This window comes from Urocampus carinirostris, chromosome 1 (genome assembly GCF_059441175.1).
Source record: "Urocampus carinirostris isolate Australia breed hairy pipefish chromosome 1, RoL_Ucar_1.0, whole genome shotgun sequence".
Taxonomy (NCBI): Eukaryota; Metazoa; Chordata; class Actinopteri; order Syngnathiformes; family Syngnathidae; genus Urocampus; species Urocampus carinirostris.
The window spans coordinates 4,308,772-4,333,228 of NC_142349.1; the positions used below are offsets into that span (position 1 = coordinate 4,308,772).

Sequence of the window (24,457 nt, forward strand, 5' to 3'; positions counted from 1 at the left end):
CTTACATCTCAACAGGCCAGTTTTGTTGCTCCGGGTAACAGAACAGACATTTCGCTGGAGGACCCTGACTTTTGGCAGAAATGGGCAAAAAAGGCAGAACTGGACCTGGATGCAATCAATGGACGGGTATTGTGCCTACACAATTTTTCATTCAATGATTTTATTAAAAAAAAAAAATCAATACACCAGTAGAATCATTGGTCACCACATTCAAGTATAACTAAAACAAATATATAAATAAATGGATTATAGAGGAATGGTAAAATAATCCGGGAGCGCTGCCTCTCTTTCTCAGCTTTAAGGACCAGTCCCACATGTTTCCCCACACTTTACCTGTGAATGTCCTCGTGTGTTTAAGTTTAAGAAAGTAAGCTGCTTTATTTTACTTAACAGAAAACTGATGCCTGGAGATTTCCTAGATACAGCTCTGGGGGACTTAGTTCACAAAACTATCAGTCACAAATATTCATAAATACAATCCGAATAAGCAGCTGCCTAAACTTCTTGCTAATATTCCCTACATTATCCAGGCCATTAACCTGTGTTCCTTTGATAGTGCATTCATTTTTCCTGGTTTATATTTCATTTCCTTTATGCCCTGAAAATCCTCCAATGGAACACTTAATCCAGCTCAAAGAGTGTTAATATGCTCCTCTTGTGCTGCTCCCTGTGGATTTCTTATTGTGCAATGGTAAAACGGAAACGACTGAAGGCTTTTGTGATGATGGTCGGGCTAACTACTGCACAGCTTTCAAATGATCTTGATTGTAAGCGGGAGTTCTTTAAATTAATTAAGCAACATGTAATTAATTAGACAGCATAATCATTGGCAGTTTATGCGAGCTGGAAACCAATTTTCTGACTGTGAGAGTAGAAGACATTAAAAATCATCCAATTGTTGTTCAAAACAAAAACACCTGGAATAGGCAGCATCTGAGAAATCAAACTCATAAGTTAACCTCTGATTTTTATTTTTTATTTTATTTTTTTAAATACCTGATTGATGCTTAGCATTTGCACTGTGGACCAGCTAGGCGTGGCTTCCTATTATTTACAATGATTGACGGTTTTCTGTTTATTGGTATTTATCACAATGAGGCATTTTGGTACACTTCAAAATTAATGAATACATAAGATGACAAAGCAGACAATTAATACCCAGAAATGGTTTATGATGCATGTGGCCATATGAAGTGATAATGTGACCTTTGGGGTCATATAAACAGTGTTTTTAAAGGAGTTGATGTGGCAATTAAAAAAACGTTTAAAAGCTAAGGAAATTATTTACCCCTACTTACTGTATCCATAATTTGCAATACCATCTCAACTGTCAGAGCCACACTAACCATGCCAATCCAGACAAGTTTTCTAATTTAGTTGCATTAACAGATTAAGGCTTCTTAATGGAGAGGAGTGTAACATATTGCCTTATTAATGTCCTTGGAATTTAGTGGAATGGTTGATACTACATTATTCCCTACACTTGTACATTGACCAATCCAATGTCTATATTTTCCTATAAATTGCACATTTTGTGAATGTTGTTTGTTTTGTTTTTCTTGGCCCAGAACACACTTGTGATAGACACACCAAGAGTAAGAAAGCAAACGCGTCACTATAGCAGTGTAAAAGAAGATGAGATGATGGAGTTCTCAGAGCTTGAGAGTGAAGATGATGAACCCAGCAGACCCTTGTCCAAGCCACGTCGGCCTCAAGACAAAGTCCAGGGCTACCCTCGATCTGAGTGCTTCAGAGTAGAGAAGAACCTACTAGTCTACGGGTTTGTTATCCGATCAAATATGCAAATTTAGAGCTTTGTTAAATAAAGATTGAGTTTAAAACATTGAGATTGCAGATGAATGATTAATGAATTGGGACAGCTACGACTTTTTGGAAGTCCTAATATAATACATATGACTTAACGTCTAAAAGAAGCTCATAAGATGAACAGTATTGAAACTGTTTAAGCATTACATTTTTCAAGTCTTCGTTAACACAATGCTGTTCATTGCACATGAGGAAATTGACACACGTGTACACTGCGCAGGGACCATATCCATTTTAATGGCTGACTTGACCTGACTGTGTGCTAGGAAGAACAGTGGTGCCAGTGAAATTGTTATTGTTACAGTCTAGCCATGTAGCCTGAGGCGTTAGGGCACAAAAAGTCTTTTTTTTTTTTTACCTGTCTTGCTAGTGAACGCTCATCATCTTTTCCTGTCATTCATGTCAGTCCCACTCACTTGTCTGCGATTTTAACTAGTCCTGAACAAGAGCAAGGTCAGCTCACATTGATTCACTCAGCAGCATATCGCAACAGTGGTATTTACATTTATTTTCCTTTTTTTTCTCAAAACAAGCAGTGTTAAAACCTGTTGTGTCAAGCCATAGTTTTTAGGGTTGTTTCTTGTTTTAGAGGTATTCGGAACACTAAAAATTCATTTAGACTATGCATGGTGTGTTGGAAATGTCTTTGGCGTTGTCAGCCTTGTTCCACCTGCATGTGTTTTGGAGTTTTTAAACAGTGTCATGTATTTATTAATTATTGAGGTCTATTTGACTTTGTTTTGAATCATTTAGATAGGTAAATGGTTATTTTGGCATCATTTTGAATGGAACTTTACTGCTAAAGCAACATAAATTCACATTAGTTTTTCAAGATTTTTCAAATTATTGGTTGAAGTTAAATGGAATAATGATTACAGTACAATTAGAAATGTAACTCAACAATTGCACATAACTTAATCATTTCTTTTTTTCCCAAAGTTGGGGCAGATGGAGTGATATCCTGACTCATGGTCGTTTCAAGCGACCCCTCAAGGAGGCTGACGTGGAGACTATCTGCAGAGCACTTCTAGCATACTGTCTTTTGCATTACCGGGGTGATGAGAACATCAAAAGCTTTATATGGGATTTAATCACCCCAAGTGAAGATGGAACAACCAAGACATTGAGCAACCACTCTGGTAAATGCACTCATGCCACTGCCATATTAATGTACTTGTTGAGTACTGTGGTTGTTGTTTTCTATTTAGACTTAATAACTCGAGATTATTTCAAAAATGACTTTTTTGCTTATTCCATGGTTTTTGTAAGTCCCAAATATAAAATGTAAGGTTTCAGTCTAAAAGACCGACCTCCCCTTTGACACAATTCAGATAAATGGCTCAAGTGGACTTCAATTTTAATTTATTTAAACAATGTTCTGTCCTATTTAAGTCACCACAGATTATTTTTTTGTCCACTCACAATTTCTTGCCTTATTGTTGTCTTGCTTTTTTTGGATATCTTGCAGTTATTACATTGTTCAATAAACTCAGTTTAATTGAAACCATGCCCGTAAACAGGCTTAACTTTTTCAATTTTTATTTCTCTAGGTCTGTCAACACCAGTACCCCGAGGCAGGAAGGGCAAAAAAGGGAAGCCCACTGCCCCAACCCCACAGACGCCAAGAGCGGATTGGCTTGCCAGCTGTAACCCTGACCATCTACTGCAGGAGGATAGCTACAAAAGACACTTGAAACATCATTGTAACAAGTATGTTGAACCAACAAGCTGATTCATGCTTAGCTTTCTGAATTCTCAAAGTAAGCTGTCATTTTCTGTTCTGAAAAAACAGTGGCATCCTGGAGTTGTTTATAATATGTGCTGTGTTGTAAAAGAAGAGTTATATATTCTCGAGCTGACTAAATTGGAACTTGTTTGAATGTGCATGTGTGGGGTTACCAATGTATGTATCTGCAGTGTTCTCCATAGGATTTTAGGAGACTGGTGGGAAGGTCTCTGACCCTTGTGTGTGTTTGTACATTTTCATGCCTGGTGTATCTCTTTAGGACATTATGAGACCACTGAATGTAATATAAACTGCTGTATACAAACAACCGGTTGATATCATCCTTAAGAGCACACAAAGGCATATCAGGAATATTTCAAATTTTATATTAAGTCAATAATGCTTGAAATGAAAAGAAATCCCGGCGTGTATGTCTCGAAGTCTGCACATTTGCATTGGTGTCGGCTACGTAGAATCAGTTTGTGGAGAACTATATTGCCCGCTATATGCCCGGTGCCCATATTACAATTGATGAGCAGGTGTTCTCCACCAAAGCCCGGTACAAATTCACACAGTAGGCTACATTGTTGGTGATAGGAATGAGTGGAGAGGGTTGTAAAAGGTTACTGGGATGTTTAGACCTGTTCTAAGAGATGGGCAGGGCACACCTCTATGATGCGACAGGGGTAAACCAGTGAAAGCTGTCGAGCCTGCTGTTGAACAAAAGAGTGTGTTGCGTCACCCTGACCCGAGTGACATGATCGTTATCTTATGTCCCGTTTCATCTGGAGGGACGAAAGCATGACCGACTTGGGTGCCGAGGTGCTTAACTTGTTTGGGTATTTGGACATTTGGGTTGGCCACGGTCCAAAAATGCTTGTATTTGTTTTTTGCTACTTTTTCCTTTTTTTATTCTCTTTGTTTTTGTATGTGTTTGTCTTGCTGTCGGTCACCCCTCTTGAGGGATATGACCAGGATAGATAGATAAGCTACATTAAAATAACCCAGATAAATTCCATATCAAATTCTGTCTGACTGTCGACGTTCAGTCAAAATATATACTGAATAGTGTTATGCCCGCTCGTTGTGTCATCAACTGGGCGTGTGGTCCAGAGCGCTGGTTGCTAGAGAAACCGTTTACGCTTAGTAAATTTTAACGTTTCTTTTTCTATAAACGTCTCGTCTTCATTTCTCTAACCCCATCTTTCTTTCGTTTTTACTAACCAGCGCTCGTATCATATCTGTCAGAGAAGCGGGTATGCTCATTTCTAGACAATGTGTTGACGCTTGTGTGATTTGAAAGCAAATAAGCGATTTATGGAATCGCCTCGCGGGTAGTAGAGTGGATTGGGCTAAAGCTGTGTAATCGGCTGTCTGGCATCTGATTACAGTGATACCTTGGTCCTCAACCATAATGCGTTGTTGGTTGAGTACCGATTTGGTTGAGTATCAAAAATATGTTTCCCATAGGAAACAATGGTAAGTATTTTAATCCGTTCCAACCATTCAAATATTTAAAAAACGTGTATTTAAACAACATTAGAGACCCTAACCCAATGCTTAGTAACCCCTATGGATGCCTGTTTAATGTTTGCATCTTTCAAACCAACCTGGCTCGCTTTAAAAGTAAAGGAAGTATCACTTTCACCACCACTTGTACTAGCACTTCTTTTCAGTAGGTCATCATAAATGGCAAGCACTTTTTCGTAGATAAAATCTTCCCCCGCCAACTCCTTGTCCTTGATAAAGATTGGAAGCACCTTTTGCCTTTCCTCGGTTACCTGAGGCCTTTGCTTGGTAACCGCTGTCTCCCATTGCCACATCAGCTTTCTTTATTGCTTTGTTTTATAAAAGTCAAAATTGTCTACTTTGCAATACCATATTGCAAGGCGAGATCGGAGACTCGAAAACCGTTTTCATTTTTCCCGATTATTTCCTTTTTCTGTCCAATAGTTTGCCTCGCTGTATTCCTTTTATCTTTCCCTTTATCGCTGTTGTTCTTGGGACCCATGTTCAAAAGCAACGCAAAAGCACAAACCAGGAAAAAAATAATTTTGAAAATGACGTACGCCTTTACTCGTTGATGGTCCGGATAGAAGCGGTGCTAAAGCTAGGCCAACTCGCACCGCTGAGTGTATCTCTGCTCCGCTCGACTCGTTTTGCGCCAAATCTCATTCGATACGACTATTGCTGTTGAGCATCAAAACATTTTTTGCGCACATTTTTGGGTCGAACACCGATTTGGTTGAGCATTGAGGCGGTTGAGATCCTGGGTACCACTGTATTATATTTTTTTTTTTCGTTGGGGGAGGGGTTGGCAAACAAGACTGTGGCGGGCAGGCAAATACATACTACCTGGCTTCCTGCCATGGAGGCAGGCAGACCTGTTGAATGTTGGTTAAAGGTGTACTCATACACTCTTAGATATAGGCATCTATGTACACACGCACTTGGGGGTGATTATGTGGTGCCATCTGCTAGGTTTGAGCAGTGTGTTGTGTGGCTAATCAGGCCTGGCAGATAGATGGATGAACATGGAGAGGCTGCCAGCAAATATACACACATACGTGTGCTCCTACTTGTGATGCTACACACAAGCGCTCACACACACTGCTCAACTAGTACAAAGTTAATTCCTTTATGCCCTTCCCCCTCATTGCTGCAAGTTTGTGTTCCACTTTGATCAGCTAGGCCCCCCTGCCCTCCATTTCTGCACTGCTTGTCCCATTTTCCCAGCTCTACACCCCTTGCTGATATCAGTGTCACAAGATAGATATGACCCAATCAATCATAAGGTGGGCATATTAGGCCGTTTTTTACAATGGAGCTCAATACTGTTTAAGCGACAGCCCGTTAGAATTCTGAGGTTCATATAGTATATTTTGCAACTTTGGGACAAAATAATCTCATGATGCAAAAAAACAACTTGTGTAGGTGTTGTGGCTTGTTGTGCAATTTCCCTTCTTTCTATCATAATGCGTTCCTTATGCAAGCCGACTTCAGACAATCCACAACATAGGCAGTTGATGAGCAATGCAACAAGCCACCAAATTTTTTTAACATTTTAAGCAAATTTGTCCAAATTATTTTGAAGTGCCGCATTAATGTTTTGAAATTTTTAATACTTAACCTGTATACATTTTTAAATTATTTTTTGGTAATTAATTAACTGTCATCACTGTAAAATTTGGTTCTTAGAAAAAAAATGTTTATTTTTAATTTTGTGTTATACACTATTGGCTTATTCAGTTATGCTTTGTACATCAACATACATTACACATGCAACTTGCTGAAAAACTGTTGGCTCTGCAAGATTTTTGTCAGTTGAAGTAAAGTTTACGAACTCAATTGAAATCAAACTATAACTCCCAATGGCAACTTATGACAATTTTATTCTGGATATTTTTATAGGGTGTTACTGAGAGTGAGAATGCTCTATTACCTGAGACAAGAAGTCATCGGAGATCAAGCGGAGCGCATCTTGGATGGAGCGGACTCTGGGTTGGTGAACATTTTATTCAATAGTTAACATTTGATCGTAACTTTTTTCCTCTATCTTCAGCTCACTGTATCTATTATTAACCTGAATGGAATTATATCTGAGCTGTGAAAAAGTTATTCATGACCATGATATAAATGATTACACAAGTATATTTTCATTCTTCCATTGGCCTCTTTGGCAAAAACGCTTAACAAAAAAAGAGCTCGGACAATTGTCTTGGGAAAGTAAAGGGTTGTTTCTGTAGTTGACCCATTTTGGTTTTGATCAGCCCTTGGTTATTTTGCATATGCTTTCAACTCTTGGATTTTGCCTTTTTGTCCTGATCCTGACTCTTTACCGACTTTTTGGTCCCTTAAAACTAGGACAAACAGGCCCAGAGACACCTTTTTCCTTAGGGCCATCACAACCCTAAACTAACGCATAAACCTGATAGCATATTGCGACAATTTTGGGTTTATTTCACTGTTTGTTGTTGCCAGATGATTTGTGGAAAATACATATACTATTGCACAAAACTGTGGAAAAAAAATTCACTATTTTCTTCATTGTATTATTATTATTGTTATCATGATCTAGGCCAGTTTTTGTAAGCACTGTGTTGTGAGTATTTTCTGCCTACTTATCCTGATAGCCTTTTATCTTTTTTTGTCTTCAAAGTCTTTATAATAGTAGTTTTACCCTGGAGTGACGTGCCTAATCTAGTTGCACACAATATTTCACAACGTTGAGATCAATGACTATAAAGATGATTCCAAATATTTTCTATACCCATATATACTTTCCTGTGTACGCATGCTTTAGCACTGTTTCTTTTATTCAATCAAGAAGGTTAAACTTTAATTTAGATTTAAAACGCCAATAACGACCCACTTTTAGCGTATGCTAAGTGCATTTATGTACGTGTATCGTTTTTGTCTTCTGCATAAATCCTGTCTTGTTGTTTAAACCCTTCTACTGATGCAAATGTGGTGTATGTGCTGCACATGTACTTTGTGTTGATCGCAAACCCCCATACTCTCACCACCCCCTTCCATCGAAACGATGGTTCTTTCGCCATAGCCATTTCTGCATTCTAGGGAAAGCAAGCATACGGCATGCCATCGTGCCAACATATGCCAGAGGGATTTAGCACGTCCGTCTTGGCACACTCCTGTGTATATGTTGCCAAAACCGGGCATGCTGCTGTTTTTAGAGATAACGGACAATTTCCCTGAATTGTTCCCATTCGTTGTTACCACCCTGTGTTAGTCAGTTTCCATTGTCTGTATTGTGACATCTTCCCATAATTCAGGGATTTGTATTTTGGTGCTCCATTGTAGAAAGTATTTGTGGTGCAGGTTGCCTAAAAAGTAATGTACTACTATGTACATAAAAGAGTTTTCTGGCATTGTGAATTAGTCCTATCCAATTTGTGTAGTATTTAGTCAGTGCCAACCTTTTTAAGAGTTTTCAGTGGAAGAACTAGTAAGGATGAAAAAAAAATATTTGGAAAGGGGTTAATATGCGAACAGGAAGTCACTATTGCTACTTTGATTATCCTTATTCCTCCAGTCCGTCTCCAACCAAATGGTGGTTTACAATCATTGGCAGATATTTCACCATAAATAATTCATCTTTACAGAATATATTTCTGTGCTGTTGTGAAATAGATTAGAATTATTTTGAAATGTTGCATTATAGAAACTAACAACATAATTACAAAACTACATTTTGTTCATTTTTTAAAAAAAACTGTGACGTCATGTTTTATGTTTATTTACAGTGAATTGGATGTATGGATTCCTCAGCCCTTCCATGCAGAGGTTCCGACAGATTGGTGGGACATTGAGGCTGACAAATCCCTACTTATAGGTGTCTTCAAACATGGTAGGAAATCAAATACTAAAATGGCTGTAAAACTATGTCGTCAGTACTGCCACCCATCAAACTCTTTATGAAAAATAAACAAAAAAAAAACCTGCCTACCCTATTGTGCCTACTTGGTCCAGTCATTGCCTGATTGGTGTCTCTATGGTGACTATGTCATGCAGCTGTCAGCCAGTGTACTCTTGCGTGTGATTGATGGCTTTTGTTCAACCCTTTTGAGGTGCGTCTTCCGCTTCTCTTAAAGCCGGAATGCCATAAACTGACGTCTGAGGTTGGAAAGTGTTTGGGGAGGTTGAGGGGTTTCGTGGGTCAGCATGCTCTTTTTGATAGGTGTGTAAAACCATCGTCCTGACGTAGTCGTCTGAATACTTTTCAGGTTTTTCTGCAGGTCTGAAAGTCAGGACATTTCATTTTGATTTTTGAATGGCTGTTTACTAGCGAACCAGTGCAAATAATGACAAATGCAGGCAATCAATAAACAAAGACAAGCTGTTAGGTTTAGTTGCGCTTATTTTGCACAGCATACTCCTTTTTTTTGGAAATACAATCTCTGTCCAGTCAAAAGCTCGAGGAGATGATTACATTGTTCTGACCTGCCTCGCTGCGTTACGGGTACCAAGTAATTTTCTGAGTAGCTTTTTCCATTACAAGGTGGTACCACTCAATGCACGGGCAACATACCCCCCTCTTGTGGTAAAATTTTCGGCCAACACTACATCAAATCGGCTCATTTTTCAACCTGAAGCTTATAATGATTAATTTTTTTCCTGGTTATATTATTGTTATTCTTATTACCCATGGTAATGCTATAATGGTAAGATAAATAATAGTATGTTTTTCACCATCAATATTTATTTATATGTTATTGATTTTCGTTTCTCCATTTTAACAACCTTTATGTGTTGAAGAAAAAGGTGGAAATGTACAAATGTTGTGCATTAAGTATACAATTCAATGAGTGCATATTACCGTATTTTCCGCACTGCAAGGCGCACCTAAAAGCCTTTATTTTTTTTCAAAAGCTGACCATGCGCCTTATAATACAGTGCGCCTTATTTATGGATCAATATTAAGTCGCAAAGTCTTCCAACTAACTTGCAGCCGCCGACTAGATTTTCCCCCGAACGCCAAGTAGTCCGCGGCGTATGCTGGGATTTATTTACCGGCGTTTCATTGGCTAACCAATGTGTCAATCATCATTTGAATCGATCACTATTGGCTAAAGTTATTCGGAGGTCAAGGGGAGGATCCTTTTTATCATTTACAGGCTGGCATAGGCTTAAGCTGCAAAATAAAGCCTGCAATTGGCCGAAAAAGATGTGTCAATCATCAGTTGAATCGATCACTATTGGCTAAAGTTATTCGAAGCTCAAGGGGCGGATCCTTTTTATCATTTACAGGCTGGCATAGGCTGAAGCGGCAAAACAAAGCCTGCAATTGGCCAAAAAAGATAATTGTGTATAGCACGTGGTTGACGGCATACAGAAAGAATTTTTTACTATTCTGTATTTGTAAATATTTTATTCTCCTGGATTTACTAAACTCACAGATATAAGAGGACCATGGCTGCACGTTATTATTGAACACAAAGACTTCGGTGAGCTACTCTGGCTATATATTTTCCCTGTATCTTGTTTCAGACTGAACTCGATGTTTCTGTGATAAGCGGTGCAGATAATGGATGGAATGGAGTGTCTATTTTTAAATTAAACTCAATTCCAAGTGTTTGTCATATGCACAGTAAAGTTGCGAGCGAAAAAGAAAATAGAAACTAAGGAATGGTTGGCATTTCTTGAATCCCAAGACTTTAACCTTCCGAATGATGGAACGATGCATTTGAGTGACATCGTACGGACACCGCATCCGCACGTGTTCTCCACACGTATTTGTGTCTTTGCAAGCTTTGGGAATGTAAAGGGGGTAATAAGTTTGACTGAACTATCTAACTGTTTTGTCGACGTTCCCATTGTAGCGCCTTATAATCCGATGCGTCTTATGTATGTCAAATATTGGACCAAAAACTATTTTTTCGGGGTGCGCCCTATAATCCGGTGCGCCTTATAGTGCGGAAAATACGTTAATACTATTAGTTTTCTATTATATTTAGTAATATTGTTATGATCGTAAGATTACTAATATGTTTTCCATTATTATTTATTTTCTTTAGTTAATTGATTTATTTTTAACAATACTTTCATGGACCTTTCTGTCCAAGAAAAGTATCAGACACGGGCCCTCAATGCCATTAATAAATTATTGCCATTTAAATATTTGTTTTGTTAGGTTTTCATAATGGTTTTGTATGTCGGGGGCTTTAGAAATTCAATTACCAGAAACTTTAAAAAACAGTTTGACAAAAGCAAAGGGGAGCACTTGTATGTAAAAAGATGTATTCATGTTATGTTCACACAAAAGTAGAATAATAAGAATAGAAGGTGCATCATAGGTGCATCATAGACGGGCAGTGACGGTGTTGAAGCTTTCATTCAAAACACACATTGACTTTTAAAGCCTACTAAAACCGATACACTAAAACAAGTTGGGTTAAAATAACCCAAGTTTGGTTTAAAAAAATAAACAATTTTGTATTGAAAGACAAGATGAAAATGTTAACTGTAAGAAAGTCAAATCATGATTATTTGTATTGCTCTTAATCTCAGTCTTAGAGGGCTGCACAGACCAAATACTAGTACATTCCACTGCAAAAATAAACGAATCAAAGATATTGCACATCATTTTGCTGACATGGTTATTTTTAATTTAGTAAATAATTCTTATAGTAAATAAAGATGTGTTCCCTGGCTGAGAATTTTTTTCTCATTTTAAGTTTATTTTTTCTAGAATAAAAACGAGATCAAATGTTATGAAACATGAAAAACGGATTAGAAATACAGAAAAAATAAAAATTACAGTAAAATTGTAAACTGAAATGAAGAAAAAAGTTTTATAATCTAAGTGACCTTATAATTTGGAAATTAAAAAACTGGTGTAGGGAATGAATTTTTAAACATTTTCAACAGGCGGTGTGCCTCGAGATTTAACAGGGAAAAAAATCAAAATCTTGAGCTTCGGCTCAGGAAGAACCGTGCTATAGTGTCACGTTATTCTCACAAATGTTATCCTATAATAACCAATCACAAACTGGGTTTTTTTTTTTTTTTTTTTTTTTTTTTTTTTTTTTTTCAAATGAAATGACGGATTTTAAAAAGACTTGCTTTAACTGTAAAGTAAAATTAGTAGACCAATTATCTGCTAATGGCCACGGTAAGTAGTTAATTCTGCATCTCATCACATGGGTGTCTAAAAATATAAATTAAACATCTGGCAAGCATTCAAAGAGGGACTTCAAAACATTTTTAATAAAATGCCAACATTTTGAATGATTGTATTTAAAAATATGTCCTTTATATTAAAAATCACGTGAATTTGCGAAAAAGTTCCTACTTTTGTTTGTTGTGGTGGTTTCTCACAAACTCTCGACAGGCCAACGCCATGCGGGAAATAGTGGTGCACATTTGGCCAACTTCATCTTGGTTTATCCAGGCTTTTAGGTATCCTATTTTACCAAATACTTTATTGTAGGTGAAGCTAATTAATTTGCTTCTTAAATTTTAGTTTCATTAATAATTTAGTACAATATGTTAATAAGACCACTCTTAGTCCAACTTTACAATTTAATGCAATACAAAATTATCTATGCTGTGTCTTGTGTGTGAAGACCCTTATTTTAAATAATTTGTTGCAATCATCATACTTTTTCAATTACATACTACCCTTAAATAATGTAATTAAATCTGACAAAAACCCAAATGCACATCGAAGAATATGAAATGACTCGCTTGTAGTCAATCAGAATCCCCATTCACTGGGGAGGGCCCTTGGGCAGACACACACACACACTAGGTTTGCTGTGCAGAGATCAACAGAGCCCCCTTGTACCCTCATACACACGAGTGCACACAAGGGAAGTGGAGGCCCAAATAATCACCATTTGGCTGTGAACGTGTATGACAGAGGAACAATGATTCATAAAATATTCTAATACTTAATGAGACACATAAGAAAACAAAGTCTGATGTAGGGCTGCACAATTAGCCAAAAGTTAATCGATATCACAATGTGGCGTAGTGCGATAGTGTAACCGCAAAACTACGTTTTTTTCTTTCCCCAAGGATTCATAGTTCCATTTTGTTAAATGTTGAGAGTTTCGGGGCAGCATTAGCTCGTCTTGGAATCAAGAAGTCGTAGGTTCGATTCCCGGCTCTTCAGTGTTATATGTCGGACGTGTCCTTGGGCAAGACACTGAATCCCTAATGCCCCTGATAGCAGGTATCGGACAGTTAGTGTGTAAAAGGGAAAAGTGTGAAGCACATTGTAAAGCGCTTTGGGAGGTCTTCATTGTCTTGAAAAGCGCTATATAAATGCAGACCATTAACGTTTGGCCAACAAGAATTGTCACATTTCGTGATTTCACAGCACTGGACAATCAGAAACAGGTTTTAATCGCGCCAACCAAAAAAGTTTGCAAGGCGTGTGTGCACGACTTTGTCAGTCAGTCAAACAGCCCTTGCACAAATAGCCACCAAAACAAACGCCACAGCTTGTGGCTTTAGTGGCTAAATTAATTAGATAAATCGGACTCTGAGGAAAGTCATAAAAGCGCAAAGAAAAGCTGATCACCAGCGGGTGTTGCCTGGATTTTTATCGCATCTGGGAGTTGACTATTACCCATGAAACAAACAACTTGTAGCTACTTCTAGTGAAAAACCGCTGAATTTTTGACTCTTGTATTTGAATCATCACAAAGACCTTGCAGAAGTTGTAGTTACCTGACACGAGCGTGTAGCTAGTCAGTCTCACTCAAAATCGTTTTATTACACTGAAAACAGTAGTCCTCTAATTTTATTGTACGTTTGTATAATAACAATAAAGACTATTCATTCTACTGCAATTCTAATTTTATATGTAGATATTTTGTTAGTTGTATACTTTCAGTTTCTAAGGGCATAATCGTGGGGTATGTTTGCATGTCACTATGTAAAGTTGTGCCCTTTAAACAAAACAAGCAAAAATGCACTTGTAAAATCAAAAATCACATCAAAATTACAATACTGGTCTGAAAAATCGCAGTATTTTGTTTTTCCTAAATTCTGCAGCCCTAATCTGATGCATGTTTTACTGCAAGTGTGTGCCCTTCTCCATGTTTATGCTGGCACCCTACTTATTTGCCCTCTGTCTTGTCATCAGTTTTGCTCTATGGTCAACTATTTTCCTGCTGTCTTTGTCTTATGACACTAAGGTTGATCACATACTTTTAAGTGCATTTGTGAGTCAGGCAATATGTTAAAGTAAAAAGCAAAGTGATATTGGGACTAGCATGGTTTTCCATAGAATTATCCAAAACTCTGGTGGGTGGACAGTTTAGAGGTTTCCTGGGGCCTGCCCCGCCCAAAGAAGATTTTGTACATTTTAAATTCAAACGCATAGATCTAGGGCACTTATAGACCAAAATCAAGATGGCTCACCTGAATGTGTCTACGTACGAGAAACACTGGAATGCATCTTCAAGTATGTATGCATATGCATTTATGCTTTCAGACCTTTCACATTTTTTACGTATATGTTGCAGGCTATGAAAAGTATAACTCCATGAGAGCAGACCCAACCCTGTGTTTTTTGGAGAGGGTGGGCATGCCTGACGCCAAGGCCATTGCCGCTGAGCAGAGGGGCAACGACATGATGGCAGATGGTGCCGAAGGGTGAGAGAAACTAGTCTCTCTTCAGTCTCCCTCGCAGCACTGCCTTTCTCTTTTTTGTCTGCCATATTCCATATAATTCATATAAGTGTCACGTTTTAAGCATATGCATTAAGGATTGTCTGTTAAGTGTCATTTTGTATCCATTCCTCTTGTTTTACATGAGCATCTTGCCAAGCTTTCTTTTAACAAAAGGTGTTTTTTTTTTTTGCATGCCTCTAACTCTGGATAGAGAGGACGAGGATCCAGAATACAAGCCACTTAGGATGCCTTTTAAGGATGATATGGATGATTTCACCAATTCTCCTCTCGATGACACTGTGGAAGGAGAAACTGAGGGTATTTTATGTAATAATTTTCCTTAAAAGGTCAAATGTTTTCTCATAGTTCTACCAGAAAAACTTTTCATCTCAGTAAATTTAAATTTAGTACATTTTGTAACATTTTCTAAGTTAATATTGAATGCTGACTATTGTCTCCCATCATGAAGGTAAAACTGATGAAAATGGTCAAGGTGTTGCTTACGCTGGCATTGCTCCAGGCTCAAACGAACGACTTTATTGGCCAGCTGCCTCGGCTCTGACAGCCCGTCTGCGCCGCCTCATCACCGCCTACCAGCGTTCCAATCGCAGAGAGCTGCTTCGCCAGGAAGCCCTCAACAGGCCTGATGGCCGCAGGAGGCGACGCAGGGACTTCCTGCCTACCATTACAATGGTTACTGAGGCAACAGGAGGAGGAACGGCCTTTATCCAAGATCCAGCAACAGTATTCCTAGCTGAAGGAACACCATACTTAACTAAAGGAACTGCTTATTTTACTCAAAGTGGGCAGTTCATATCCGATGATTCACCAGTGATCAACACGGGCAGCCTGACGACCGATGGAGCAATGTACTATAAAGAGAGAAGACAAAGGTGAAAGAAAGATTGTTTCATATACATTTGGAAAATACAGTCATGTCACCAATAAATCGCTTTTGTGAAAGTAATTGCATAACAAACTCTACTAATCGAGTGTATGTTTGCTCGTAAACAATAATTCATTATTTTATGTGGTGAGAAATCCTTTTTTATTTTGCCTATAGATGGACTCGTCGTGAAGAGGCAGACTTTTACCGTGTTGTGTCCACATTTGGAGTTGTATTTGACACGCAATGTCAGAAATTTGACTGGACGCAATTTCGGGCCTTTGCTCGATTGGAGAAAAAAACAGATGAAAGCCTGGAGAAATATTATTATTCCTTCATCGCCATGTGCAAACGGGTCTGTCGCATGCAGATCAAAAGTGACACAGGTGAGAAATTACAACGGATCTATGTCTGAATGTTAACCATATTTACCGCACTGTAAGGTACACCAGATGATATACGCACTCCCAAAAATGAATGTTTTGTGATATTTTTTGTACATTCAGTATATGAATACGTATATATGATAGTTTTACCCCACCGATTTGTCGCAACACCTGTTGTTGTTGGGTGCCATTTGGGCCCAAAAAAACGTAACAGTGTGTGAAAGATTTTTGAAGAGTTACAGAAAACGTTTGGCTTCCGTTATTTCCAATAACATACATAACAAAGTATTGAGATGAACTTTTGGTATTGGCCAAATACACCTTTTCCACCATGATTTTCAGATATATATTTTTTTTAAATCAAACAATGTGATTTTTAGTTTTCCCTGACAATTACAGGCCTCTCTAACTTTACCTGTTATGTCATCATATTATTTTTTGTCACAGTACCACTTTGTTGTTTTTATTGGGCCAGGCTGCGAGAATACTGTCAGACATTAAACCTGTCCATGCTAGAGAAAAGTTTGTGATCACCGAAATACAGTGTTCTATCGCAAACCCGCAAAGTCATTACAAAGTGCACAAAGATATGAGTAAATGCATGGCTGCACTTATTCAACATATGTCACCTACAATGCTTAGAGCTAAAAAAAAAAAAAGTGAACAAAACACAAAGTGCACCGGATTGTAATGTGCTAGGTCAAATTTCTGGTCAATTTGAGGTTTCTGCGTGCACCTTTATAGTCTAAAAAATACAGTACTTTAAAAATGCTAAACATTGTCACATCGACATGGCTCTGATGTCTTCACTGCTTACATGTTGTAATCCCATCAATATTCTTTTTGCCTCAACAGAACTGCCTGACCCAACATTGATCATTGACCCAATCACAGAAGAGCGCGCTTCCCGTACCCTGTTTCGCATAGAATTGCTTCGTCGCATAAGAGAACAGGTTCTCCCTCATCCACTGCTCTCTGAACGCCTGAAACTCTGTCAGCCCTCTCAAGACCTCCCTGAGTGGTGGGAGTGCGGCCGCCATGACAGGGACCTTCTTATTGGGGCTTCAAAGCATGGTGTTAGTCGTACAGATTATCACATCCAAAACGATCCTACATTGGCCTTTCTGGAGGCACAGCAGCGCTCTAGTAGCCATCAAAGATCTTTTGCTAGCACGGGAGAGCTTTGCAAAGGTGATTTAGGAACAGCAGAGAGCAGCCCTTCACTTTTCACGCCGGCAGAACTGGCTAGTGTTGCAGCGTCTGCCAAAATGGCTATTGCTGTTGCTGAAACAGCTGGGGAAGCAACCTATGTCAAAACCGGGGAAGACGATGCTAATATTAGAGTTAAAATAAAGATTGAGGAAAATAATTCTAATAGTGTTGTTTCTCTGATAAATGAAGAAGACATTAAACATGAAAAAGAGGGAACAGCTGCTCCTACTTCAGATCTTAAGGAAGAGAGTCAACACATAGAAAACGAGACATCCAATGAGATGAAAGAAAACTCAGAGAATGTTTTCAAGCTGAATAAACAAGACAAAGCATTGATTGCAGACCACATGAGTGTGACTCCAATTGACATTCCCGGGGATCAGTTGATACCCAAGGTCAAAGAAGATCTTGAAGTACCAACAGGCCTTGGTGCTGCAGAGGAGGAAGACCAAAGGGAAAGGGAGGACTGCAAGTCTCCAAAGACGCCTGACACAGAGAAAAGCCCAGAAGAGAAGATCGATGAAGATGACAAATCAGAAAAATCATCACAGGCTGAAGGTTGGATAATAATTTATTTCTATATAACTTTAAGCTTTGTTGACTTAATAGGTTTGTTTTTGTGTAACTTTCTTGTGGCCAGGGTGTAAAAAATTGCCCTTGTTTGCATTGTAATCTGTTTATTTAAAATGTCTTTTATTTGATTTATTTATATATATATATATATATATATATATATATATATATATATATATATATATATATATATATATATACACATTATTTTATTTTCATTTTTTTTTTCCCCTTACCTTCCCCCTATCATTTACTGTAATGTTACCTGGTCAAATTACTATTTGTGTTTTTTTCCCCTAGACTTGGGAGAATTAAAATGGGTCCAGAGAACCGGGGGAATAAAATGAGCTTGATGACAATGTTGAAGCCCTTTTTAAATGTGAGACTTACTTTTTTTCTCAGTGATTGCAGTGTCTGAGCAAAAGAACTTTGATGAAGAGAGCATTGCATCTTTGAGCACATCTGCTCGAGATGAGACCAGAGATGGCTTTTGCCCTGACGATCTGCAGGAAACGTCTGCTTTGCAGTCCCTACACGATAGATCGTATGCCTTCACACTCTGGCCTAAGGTTGGTTTTGTGAAATTCCTCATTTTAGTGGTCAGAATCATCACCATTGAATAATGGGTCGGTTTTATATTTAGAAGTTTCGAGTACCGTATTGTCTGCACTATTAAGGCACACTGGTTTATAATCCTTATTTAGATCTTGGAAAAAGTGAAAATTTTCTCTCAGCCCTTAACATATCTAGTGCTGTGGCTAAAAATAGTGTAATAATTAGATAAGCACTTTTGCCTTTCCATGTGTTGTCTGTATCTCTAGGGCAGGGGCCGGGAACCTTTTTGACTCAAAGAGCCATAAAAGCAAAAAATATTAATTTTATTTTGGGAAAGAGCCACACCATATATTATGAGACAAATTTACAAAATTGCTAAACCCGCACCCCAGACAAAAGCTTAGTCTTCAGCACATTTATTTTTGATGATTTGATAAAAAATATGAAGAGAATAATGCCAGAGCCCCTGTCCCAAAATCAACAAACATGCCACTTTAAACTTGTCTTTTTCTTGCAATTACTCAAGACCGGTTAAACTCCTTTTGACCCTATTTTTTATACATACTGGTTTCAAAACCAGATGCAAGGAGTTATTGTGTAAAAACGTCACAACATTATGCAAATAGGGAGCCTGATGAGCTCACTTTTGGCGCAGATGGCGTAGGGCGAGAGATGGGAGGGAGTGCTTGCGCTTTTTGCATGGCTCCACCCATCCCTCCCACTCACCCAATCAAAAGACTAAGTTCTCTTCCGGTGTTTTGGCGTATTTACAGTGTGTTCTGTGGATTCATCATAAGGTATCTGAACACTGAACACAGATTATATAGTGAACTTTTATATAAAGGATTCTTTAGCGTTGTACAGCCAAAACGAGTTTTTCCCCCCCTTTATTGTGTGACACCTTGACTGTAAATTGTAGTGAAAAACGTGCCCTATATATACTGCGAAGTAACGTCGGTCACTTAGCTTTGGATTGGATTTGCGTGTACCTGAATAGGATGAACAACTCAAGTTTCGAACAATATGAAGATATTTTGCATGCAATCAAATTTGTCTCTGAGCCTAGATATTCATAGAAAGAGCCATATATGGCTCGCGAGCCATAGGTTCCCGACCCCTGCTCTAGGGCCTAGTGGACGGGGTTTGTTTCCCCTTGCATTCAGTTATAGAGTAGTTAACAATTATCCATGTCTCTCGCTTCTTGGTAGTTAGGAATTTGTGCTCTTACGATTGCTTTTTGATTTTATCCCCTTCGTCACCATTGCCATAAATTGTGGTCAGCGATTAAATGTATCGACTGATCAATAATTGCAAAAAAACATGGTAAAGCATTTTATGAGGCACATGTTCAAACATCTGTTTTTTTTTTATGCCTCATAGCCACAAAAATACAGTGAATGTTTTGGTATGACAAAAAATGCTATGGTTATATTTGGAGCAATATTTTACATATAGTAAATTGTGCTTGTCAATCACCAGTCGTAAAATGTACATTACAATCTTCAATAACCAAGCCAGATCGTAGTAGTTATTCATTGCTTGATATTGTCATCTAATGCTTTTCTCTCCACATGCCAGGATCGAGTGATGATTAACAGGATGGACAACATTTGTGAAGCTGTTTTGAAGGGCAAGTGGCCTGTCAACAGGCGGCACATCTTTGACTTCCCTAGCAACCTGTTGCCGGGCTCCTCAATATCCACAACAGCAGCAGCCACAGCTACCGAGAACCTGCAGAGGCAAAGTCTGGGCGAGTTAACTATTGCCGGGATACATGCCCCATACAGCAGGATGGACGAGAAATCACTTTCTGTGCAGGTTTGTGGAAAATACAACAAAAATTCGTAAAGAACTTGTTCATGAAAATTATCAATTATTGCACTACACAAAATTAAAATCTTGCTCATCCATATGTACGAATTATCGTATTTTCCACACACTACGGCGCATGCGATTATTAGTAGCACCCCCCAATAAGTATTTTGTCATACATTTTTCATAAGGTAGACCAGAATATAAGGCACATTACAATGAGATTACAGTATCAGCTACAGTGGGCGGTCCACATATTATTAATATGACAAAGGCTGCGGGCCATTAAAAACATCGTGGTTTGAAAGTATCTTCACTTCACCTGTGCGTCAATATCCTCTTGGTTTAAAAAGGATAAATACGTTAAAGAGCTTGTATAGTATTTTGTTGAAAGACATTGTTTTCTGTTTCTGTCTTATGCAACGTTATTGAAGTGGCTATCAAAATGAGAGGGCTTCAACCATCTCCTTTTTGGCACTAATGGTTGATTTTTTTTCTGCAGGATGATCCTCTTGGCCTAGCGATTCCTCGACAGAGGAGGAGGAGGAGGAGGAAGATTGAGATTGAGGCAGAAAGAGCAGCTAAGAGGCGCAACCTGATGGAAATGGTCGCTCAACTGAGAGAGAGCCATGCAACAATGGAGTCCCAGAGTCAAGCAATGGACCTCACCAAGGTGCACTTCTTTAGAAAAGAAATGCTCCAGGTGTGTTGTCGGAACATTTTTTAACCTTATCTGCTTGGTTTCAATGCCTAGGGTATGCACCATCAACACAAAAGCTCCCCTTCATTGGCTGGCTTTTCCAATGCGCTGGTTACAAGCCCCTCCTTAAAGGCCCAAATGGAGATGCTTCAGCAAGCTCCGCCCACTGGACACAGGGCCAATGGCGTGCTGGAAGCTGACCTGCCAATGATAAGGAGGAGGCGGGGACGTAGGAAAAATGTCGAGGGTTTGGATTTGCTGTTTATGAGCAACAAACGAGTCGGCGGCGTATGTCTTATTTCTGGGCTTTCATTTCCAATGCAGCATAAAGTGTATAATGAAGTTTCAGATCAAAATGCCGTTTTCTCTTTTCTCAGGATGATGGCGATGGGACCAAGATTATTGTTGCAGAGGGCCGCCAGGATGCTCCCCAAAGACCTATTGCGGTCTCCGAATCGAGCCCCAGTAGAAAATCGTTTGCAATGGGTAATATGGAGGAGGAAGAGGCAACTGTTTCCAACAAAGAGCTTGGGGAGTGGCTGAGGCAACACCCAACGTACACCATGGACATGTCTGGATTGACACCAGTATGTCTTGTTGTTGTACACATCTCTTTTGCCTTCCTTTTATTGAAACCGTTCTTTCACTCTTAATGCTGTAGAAGACCGATGAGTTGCAGTTATCTCAGTTTTCAAAGCCCAAGCAAAAGCGTCATCGCTGTCGAAACCCTAACAAGATCGACATCAACACCCTGACAGGAGACGAGAGAGTGCCTGTAGTCAACCGGCGGAACGGACGCAAGGTACGAGTACGACACACACTTTTTTTTTTTATAGCTTCATTCTCTTTACGCTGACCTTTTTTCCTTTTCAGATGGGTGGGGCAATGGCTCCCCCAATGAAGGAACTTCCCAGATGGTTACTGGAAAATCCAGAATTTTCTATTGCACCTGACTGGACAGATATAGTCAAACAATCGGTTTGTAGCTATTATTTTATATTGGAGGGCTTCCTTTTTAAAGAACGTGAAACATGAAATCACAACATTTGCTGCTTCATACATGGCCTTCAACTAGGGCTGCAACTAACAATTATTTTAGTAATCGATTGCTCTGACAATTATTTTTTCGATTATTCAATAAGTGCGTTGAATTAAAAACATTAATTTCCTCTTTATTCAAGTATTGAAATGTTATGGACAAATGAGAAAAAAGTGCACAAAACAGACAATTCTACAATATTAAACAATAAAAAAAAGCAGTGTTTGTCAAATAACAAACAAAATACATACAAATGTGTGATATAGACCGGCAAATATATCCTTTTTTTTTTTATAAAGCGCAAAAAAAAGGCATTTCTGTTGTTTAAGGGACAGAAAGTCATTGCAAAACTGAAAACCCATTGACATGTACCAACATTAACATTTGAAGTGTTTCAAATAACAATGAAAAAAATACTTAATAGTATACACTTCCAAATCTATGAGATAGTCTTTTAAAAAATGCAAAGAAATAGTTATCTTTGCTGTCTAAACGGACACGAGCTTTTGGAACAAGAAATAAATGCATTTATGAAAGCCCAGTAACATGACTTTTAATATTAACAAGCAAAAAGGAACCACTATCACCTTTAATTCTTCTTTGAGGACTTTGCATTGAAATGCGAAAAATGTGAGCATGTCAATCATCATGCACACTACAGCTGCTTGCATGTCTCTTTCTCATTATGAAGCCTGTCATTGTTTGCCGTTTTCTATTGAAATGAGAACGCATAGTATGAGTGTTATCAGGGCACATATTACAAGGATAAAATAATCACTGACTTTGACAGAAAAGTAAAACGTGATGCTTAATCTTAAACCTATTAGCACCATTGTGTGCAAGTTGAGCTTTTTTTTTTATAAAGCACAATAAAACACTGCTTAAACCTACTCCGTTTGGGCACATGTTTGTTTTGTATTGTTCAAGCTAATTTTTTTGTGTGTTTGGTGCAAATAATTTGATTTTTCTGTTATTTAGTGGTTGGTACTGTTGTTTTTTTTCGCTGTGCCTGAATAGACTTACGTTTCATTTCAGTTAAATAAAATAATTACCGTATTTTCCGCACTATAAGGCGCACCGGGTTATAGGGCGCACCCCGAAAAAAATAGTTTTTGGTCCTATTTTTGACATACATAAGACGCACCGGATTATAAGGCGCTACAATGGGAAGTGGACATAACAGTCAGATAGTTCAGTCCAACTTATTACCCCCTAACATTCCGAAAGCTTGCAAAGACGCAAATACGTGTCGAGAACGCGTGCGGATGCGGTGTCCGTAAGATGTCACTCAAATGCATCGTTCCATCATTCGGAAGGTTAAAGTCTTGGGATTCAAGAAATGATAACCATTCCTTAGTATCTATTTTCTTTTTCGCTCGCAACTTTACTGTGCATATGACAATAAACACTTGGAATTGAGTTTAATTTAAAAATAGACACTCCATTCCATCCATTATCTGCACCGCTTATCACAGAAACATCGAGTTCAGTCTGAAACAAGATACAGGGACAATATAAAACCCAGAATAGCTCACCGAAGTCGTTGTGTTCATAATAATGTGCAGGCAATGTCCTCTTATATCCGTGAGGGTAGTAAATCCAGGAGAATACAATATTTACAAATACAGAATAGAATAAAATGCTTTCTCTATGCCGTCAGCCACGTGCTATACGCATTCATCTTTTTCGGCCAATTGCAGGCTTTGTTTCGCCGTTTTAGCCAATGCCAGCCTGTAAATGATAAAAAGGATCCGCCCCTTGACCTCCGAATAACTTTAGCCAATAGTGATCGATTCAACTAATGATTGACACATCTTTTTCGGCCAATTGCAGGCTTTGTTTGCCGTTTTAGCCAATGGCAGCCTGTAAATGATAAAAAGGATCCGCCCCTTGACCTCCGAACAACTTTAGCCAATAGTGATCGATTCAAATGATGATTGACACATTGGTTAGCCAATGAAACGCCGGTAAATAAATCCCAGCATACACCGCGTACTACTTGGCGTTCGGGGGAAAATCTAGTCGGCGGCTGCAAGTTAGTTGGGAAACTTTGCAACTTTAAAATTGATCCATAAATAAGGCGCACTGTATTATAAGGCGCATGGTCAGCTTTTGAAAAAAATAAAGGCTTTTAGGTCCGCCTTATAGTGCGGAAAATACGGTATCTTGCTCGCAAGCGATCAAGCCACAGACAGGTGATGTTTGTTTTGATTGCTGCCTCCCCACCTTGGTGCTCCTGTGCCATATAACGTTACATTTCCTCACTTAATCCCCCGGACTTTGCCAGAAAATTAAAACTTAATCTTACTATAATTGTGTGAAAGTTGAGTGTTTTTTTTTTATATTAAGCTCAATTAAACACTGCTGATGATTCAACTGAAATTAAAAAAAAAATCAATAAGTATCACACACACGTGGAGTCATTAATCAGCTAAAAAGCTGACATCGTCTGGCTACCAAAGACGAAGGTTACAGTTCCACTCTTAAAAACACAAATGACAAACGAATAAAATCAAATAATGTAGTGACTTACCTTTTACTGAGCTCCTTTCGTCTTTGTCGGGATGTTTGTTTTGATTGCTGCCTCCCCATCGTG

General features: G+C 38.6%; 1 protein-coding gene across 4 annotated transcripts in view; it reads left to right on the forward strand.

Moving 5' to 3' along the window:
• The window catches only part of chd7 (chromodomain helicase DNA binding protein 7), a 106,996-nt gene that overhangs the window by 76,974 nt on the left and 5,565 nt on the right, over positions 1–24,457 (forward strand). For all 4 annotated transcript variants that reach the window (XM_088343425.1, XM_088343673.1, XM_088343503.1 and 1 more), the window contains 18 exons: positions 16–126; positions 1,569–1,780; positions 2,767–2,966; positions 3,378–3,537; positions 6,965–7,054; positions 8,818–8,921; positions 14,551–14,680; positions 14,910–15,016; positions 15,168–15,591; positions 15,762–15,970; positions 16,826–17,740; positions 18,158–18,324; positions 19,889–20,128; positions 20,625–20,795; positions 20,877–21,110; positions 21,200–21,409; positions 21,484–21,624; positions 21,696–21,800. In XM_088343425.1, coding sequence (XP_088199551.1) covers positions 16–126; positions 1,569–1,780; positions 2,767–2,966; positions 3,378–3,537; positions 6,965–7,054; positions 8,818–8,921; positions 14,551–14,680; positions 14,910–15,016; positions 15,168–15,591; positions 15,762–15,970; positions 16,826–17,740; positions 18,158–18,324; positions 19,889–20,128; positions 20,625–20,795; positions 20,877–21,110; positions 21,200–21,409; positions 21,484–21,624; positions 21,696–21,800 — 3,930 coding nt within the window. The remainder of the gene's footprint in view (positions 1–15; positions 127–1,568; positions 1,781–2,766; positions 2,967–3,377; positions 3,538–6,964; positions 7,055–8,817; positions 8,922–14,550; positions 14,681–14,909; positions 15,017–15,167; positions 15,592–15,761; positions 15,971–16,825; positions 17,741–18,157; positions 18,325–19,888; positions 20,129–20,624; positions 20,796–20,876; positions 21,111–21,199; positions 21,410–21,483; positions 21,625–21,695; positions 21,801–24,457) is intronic.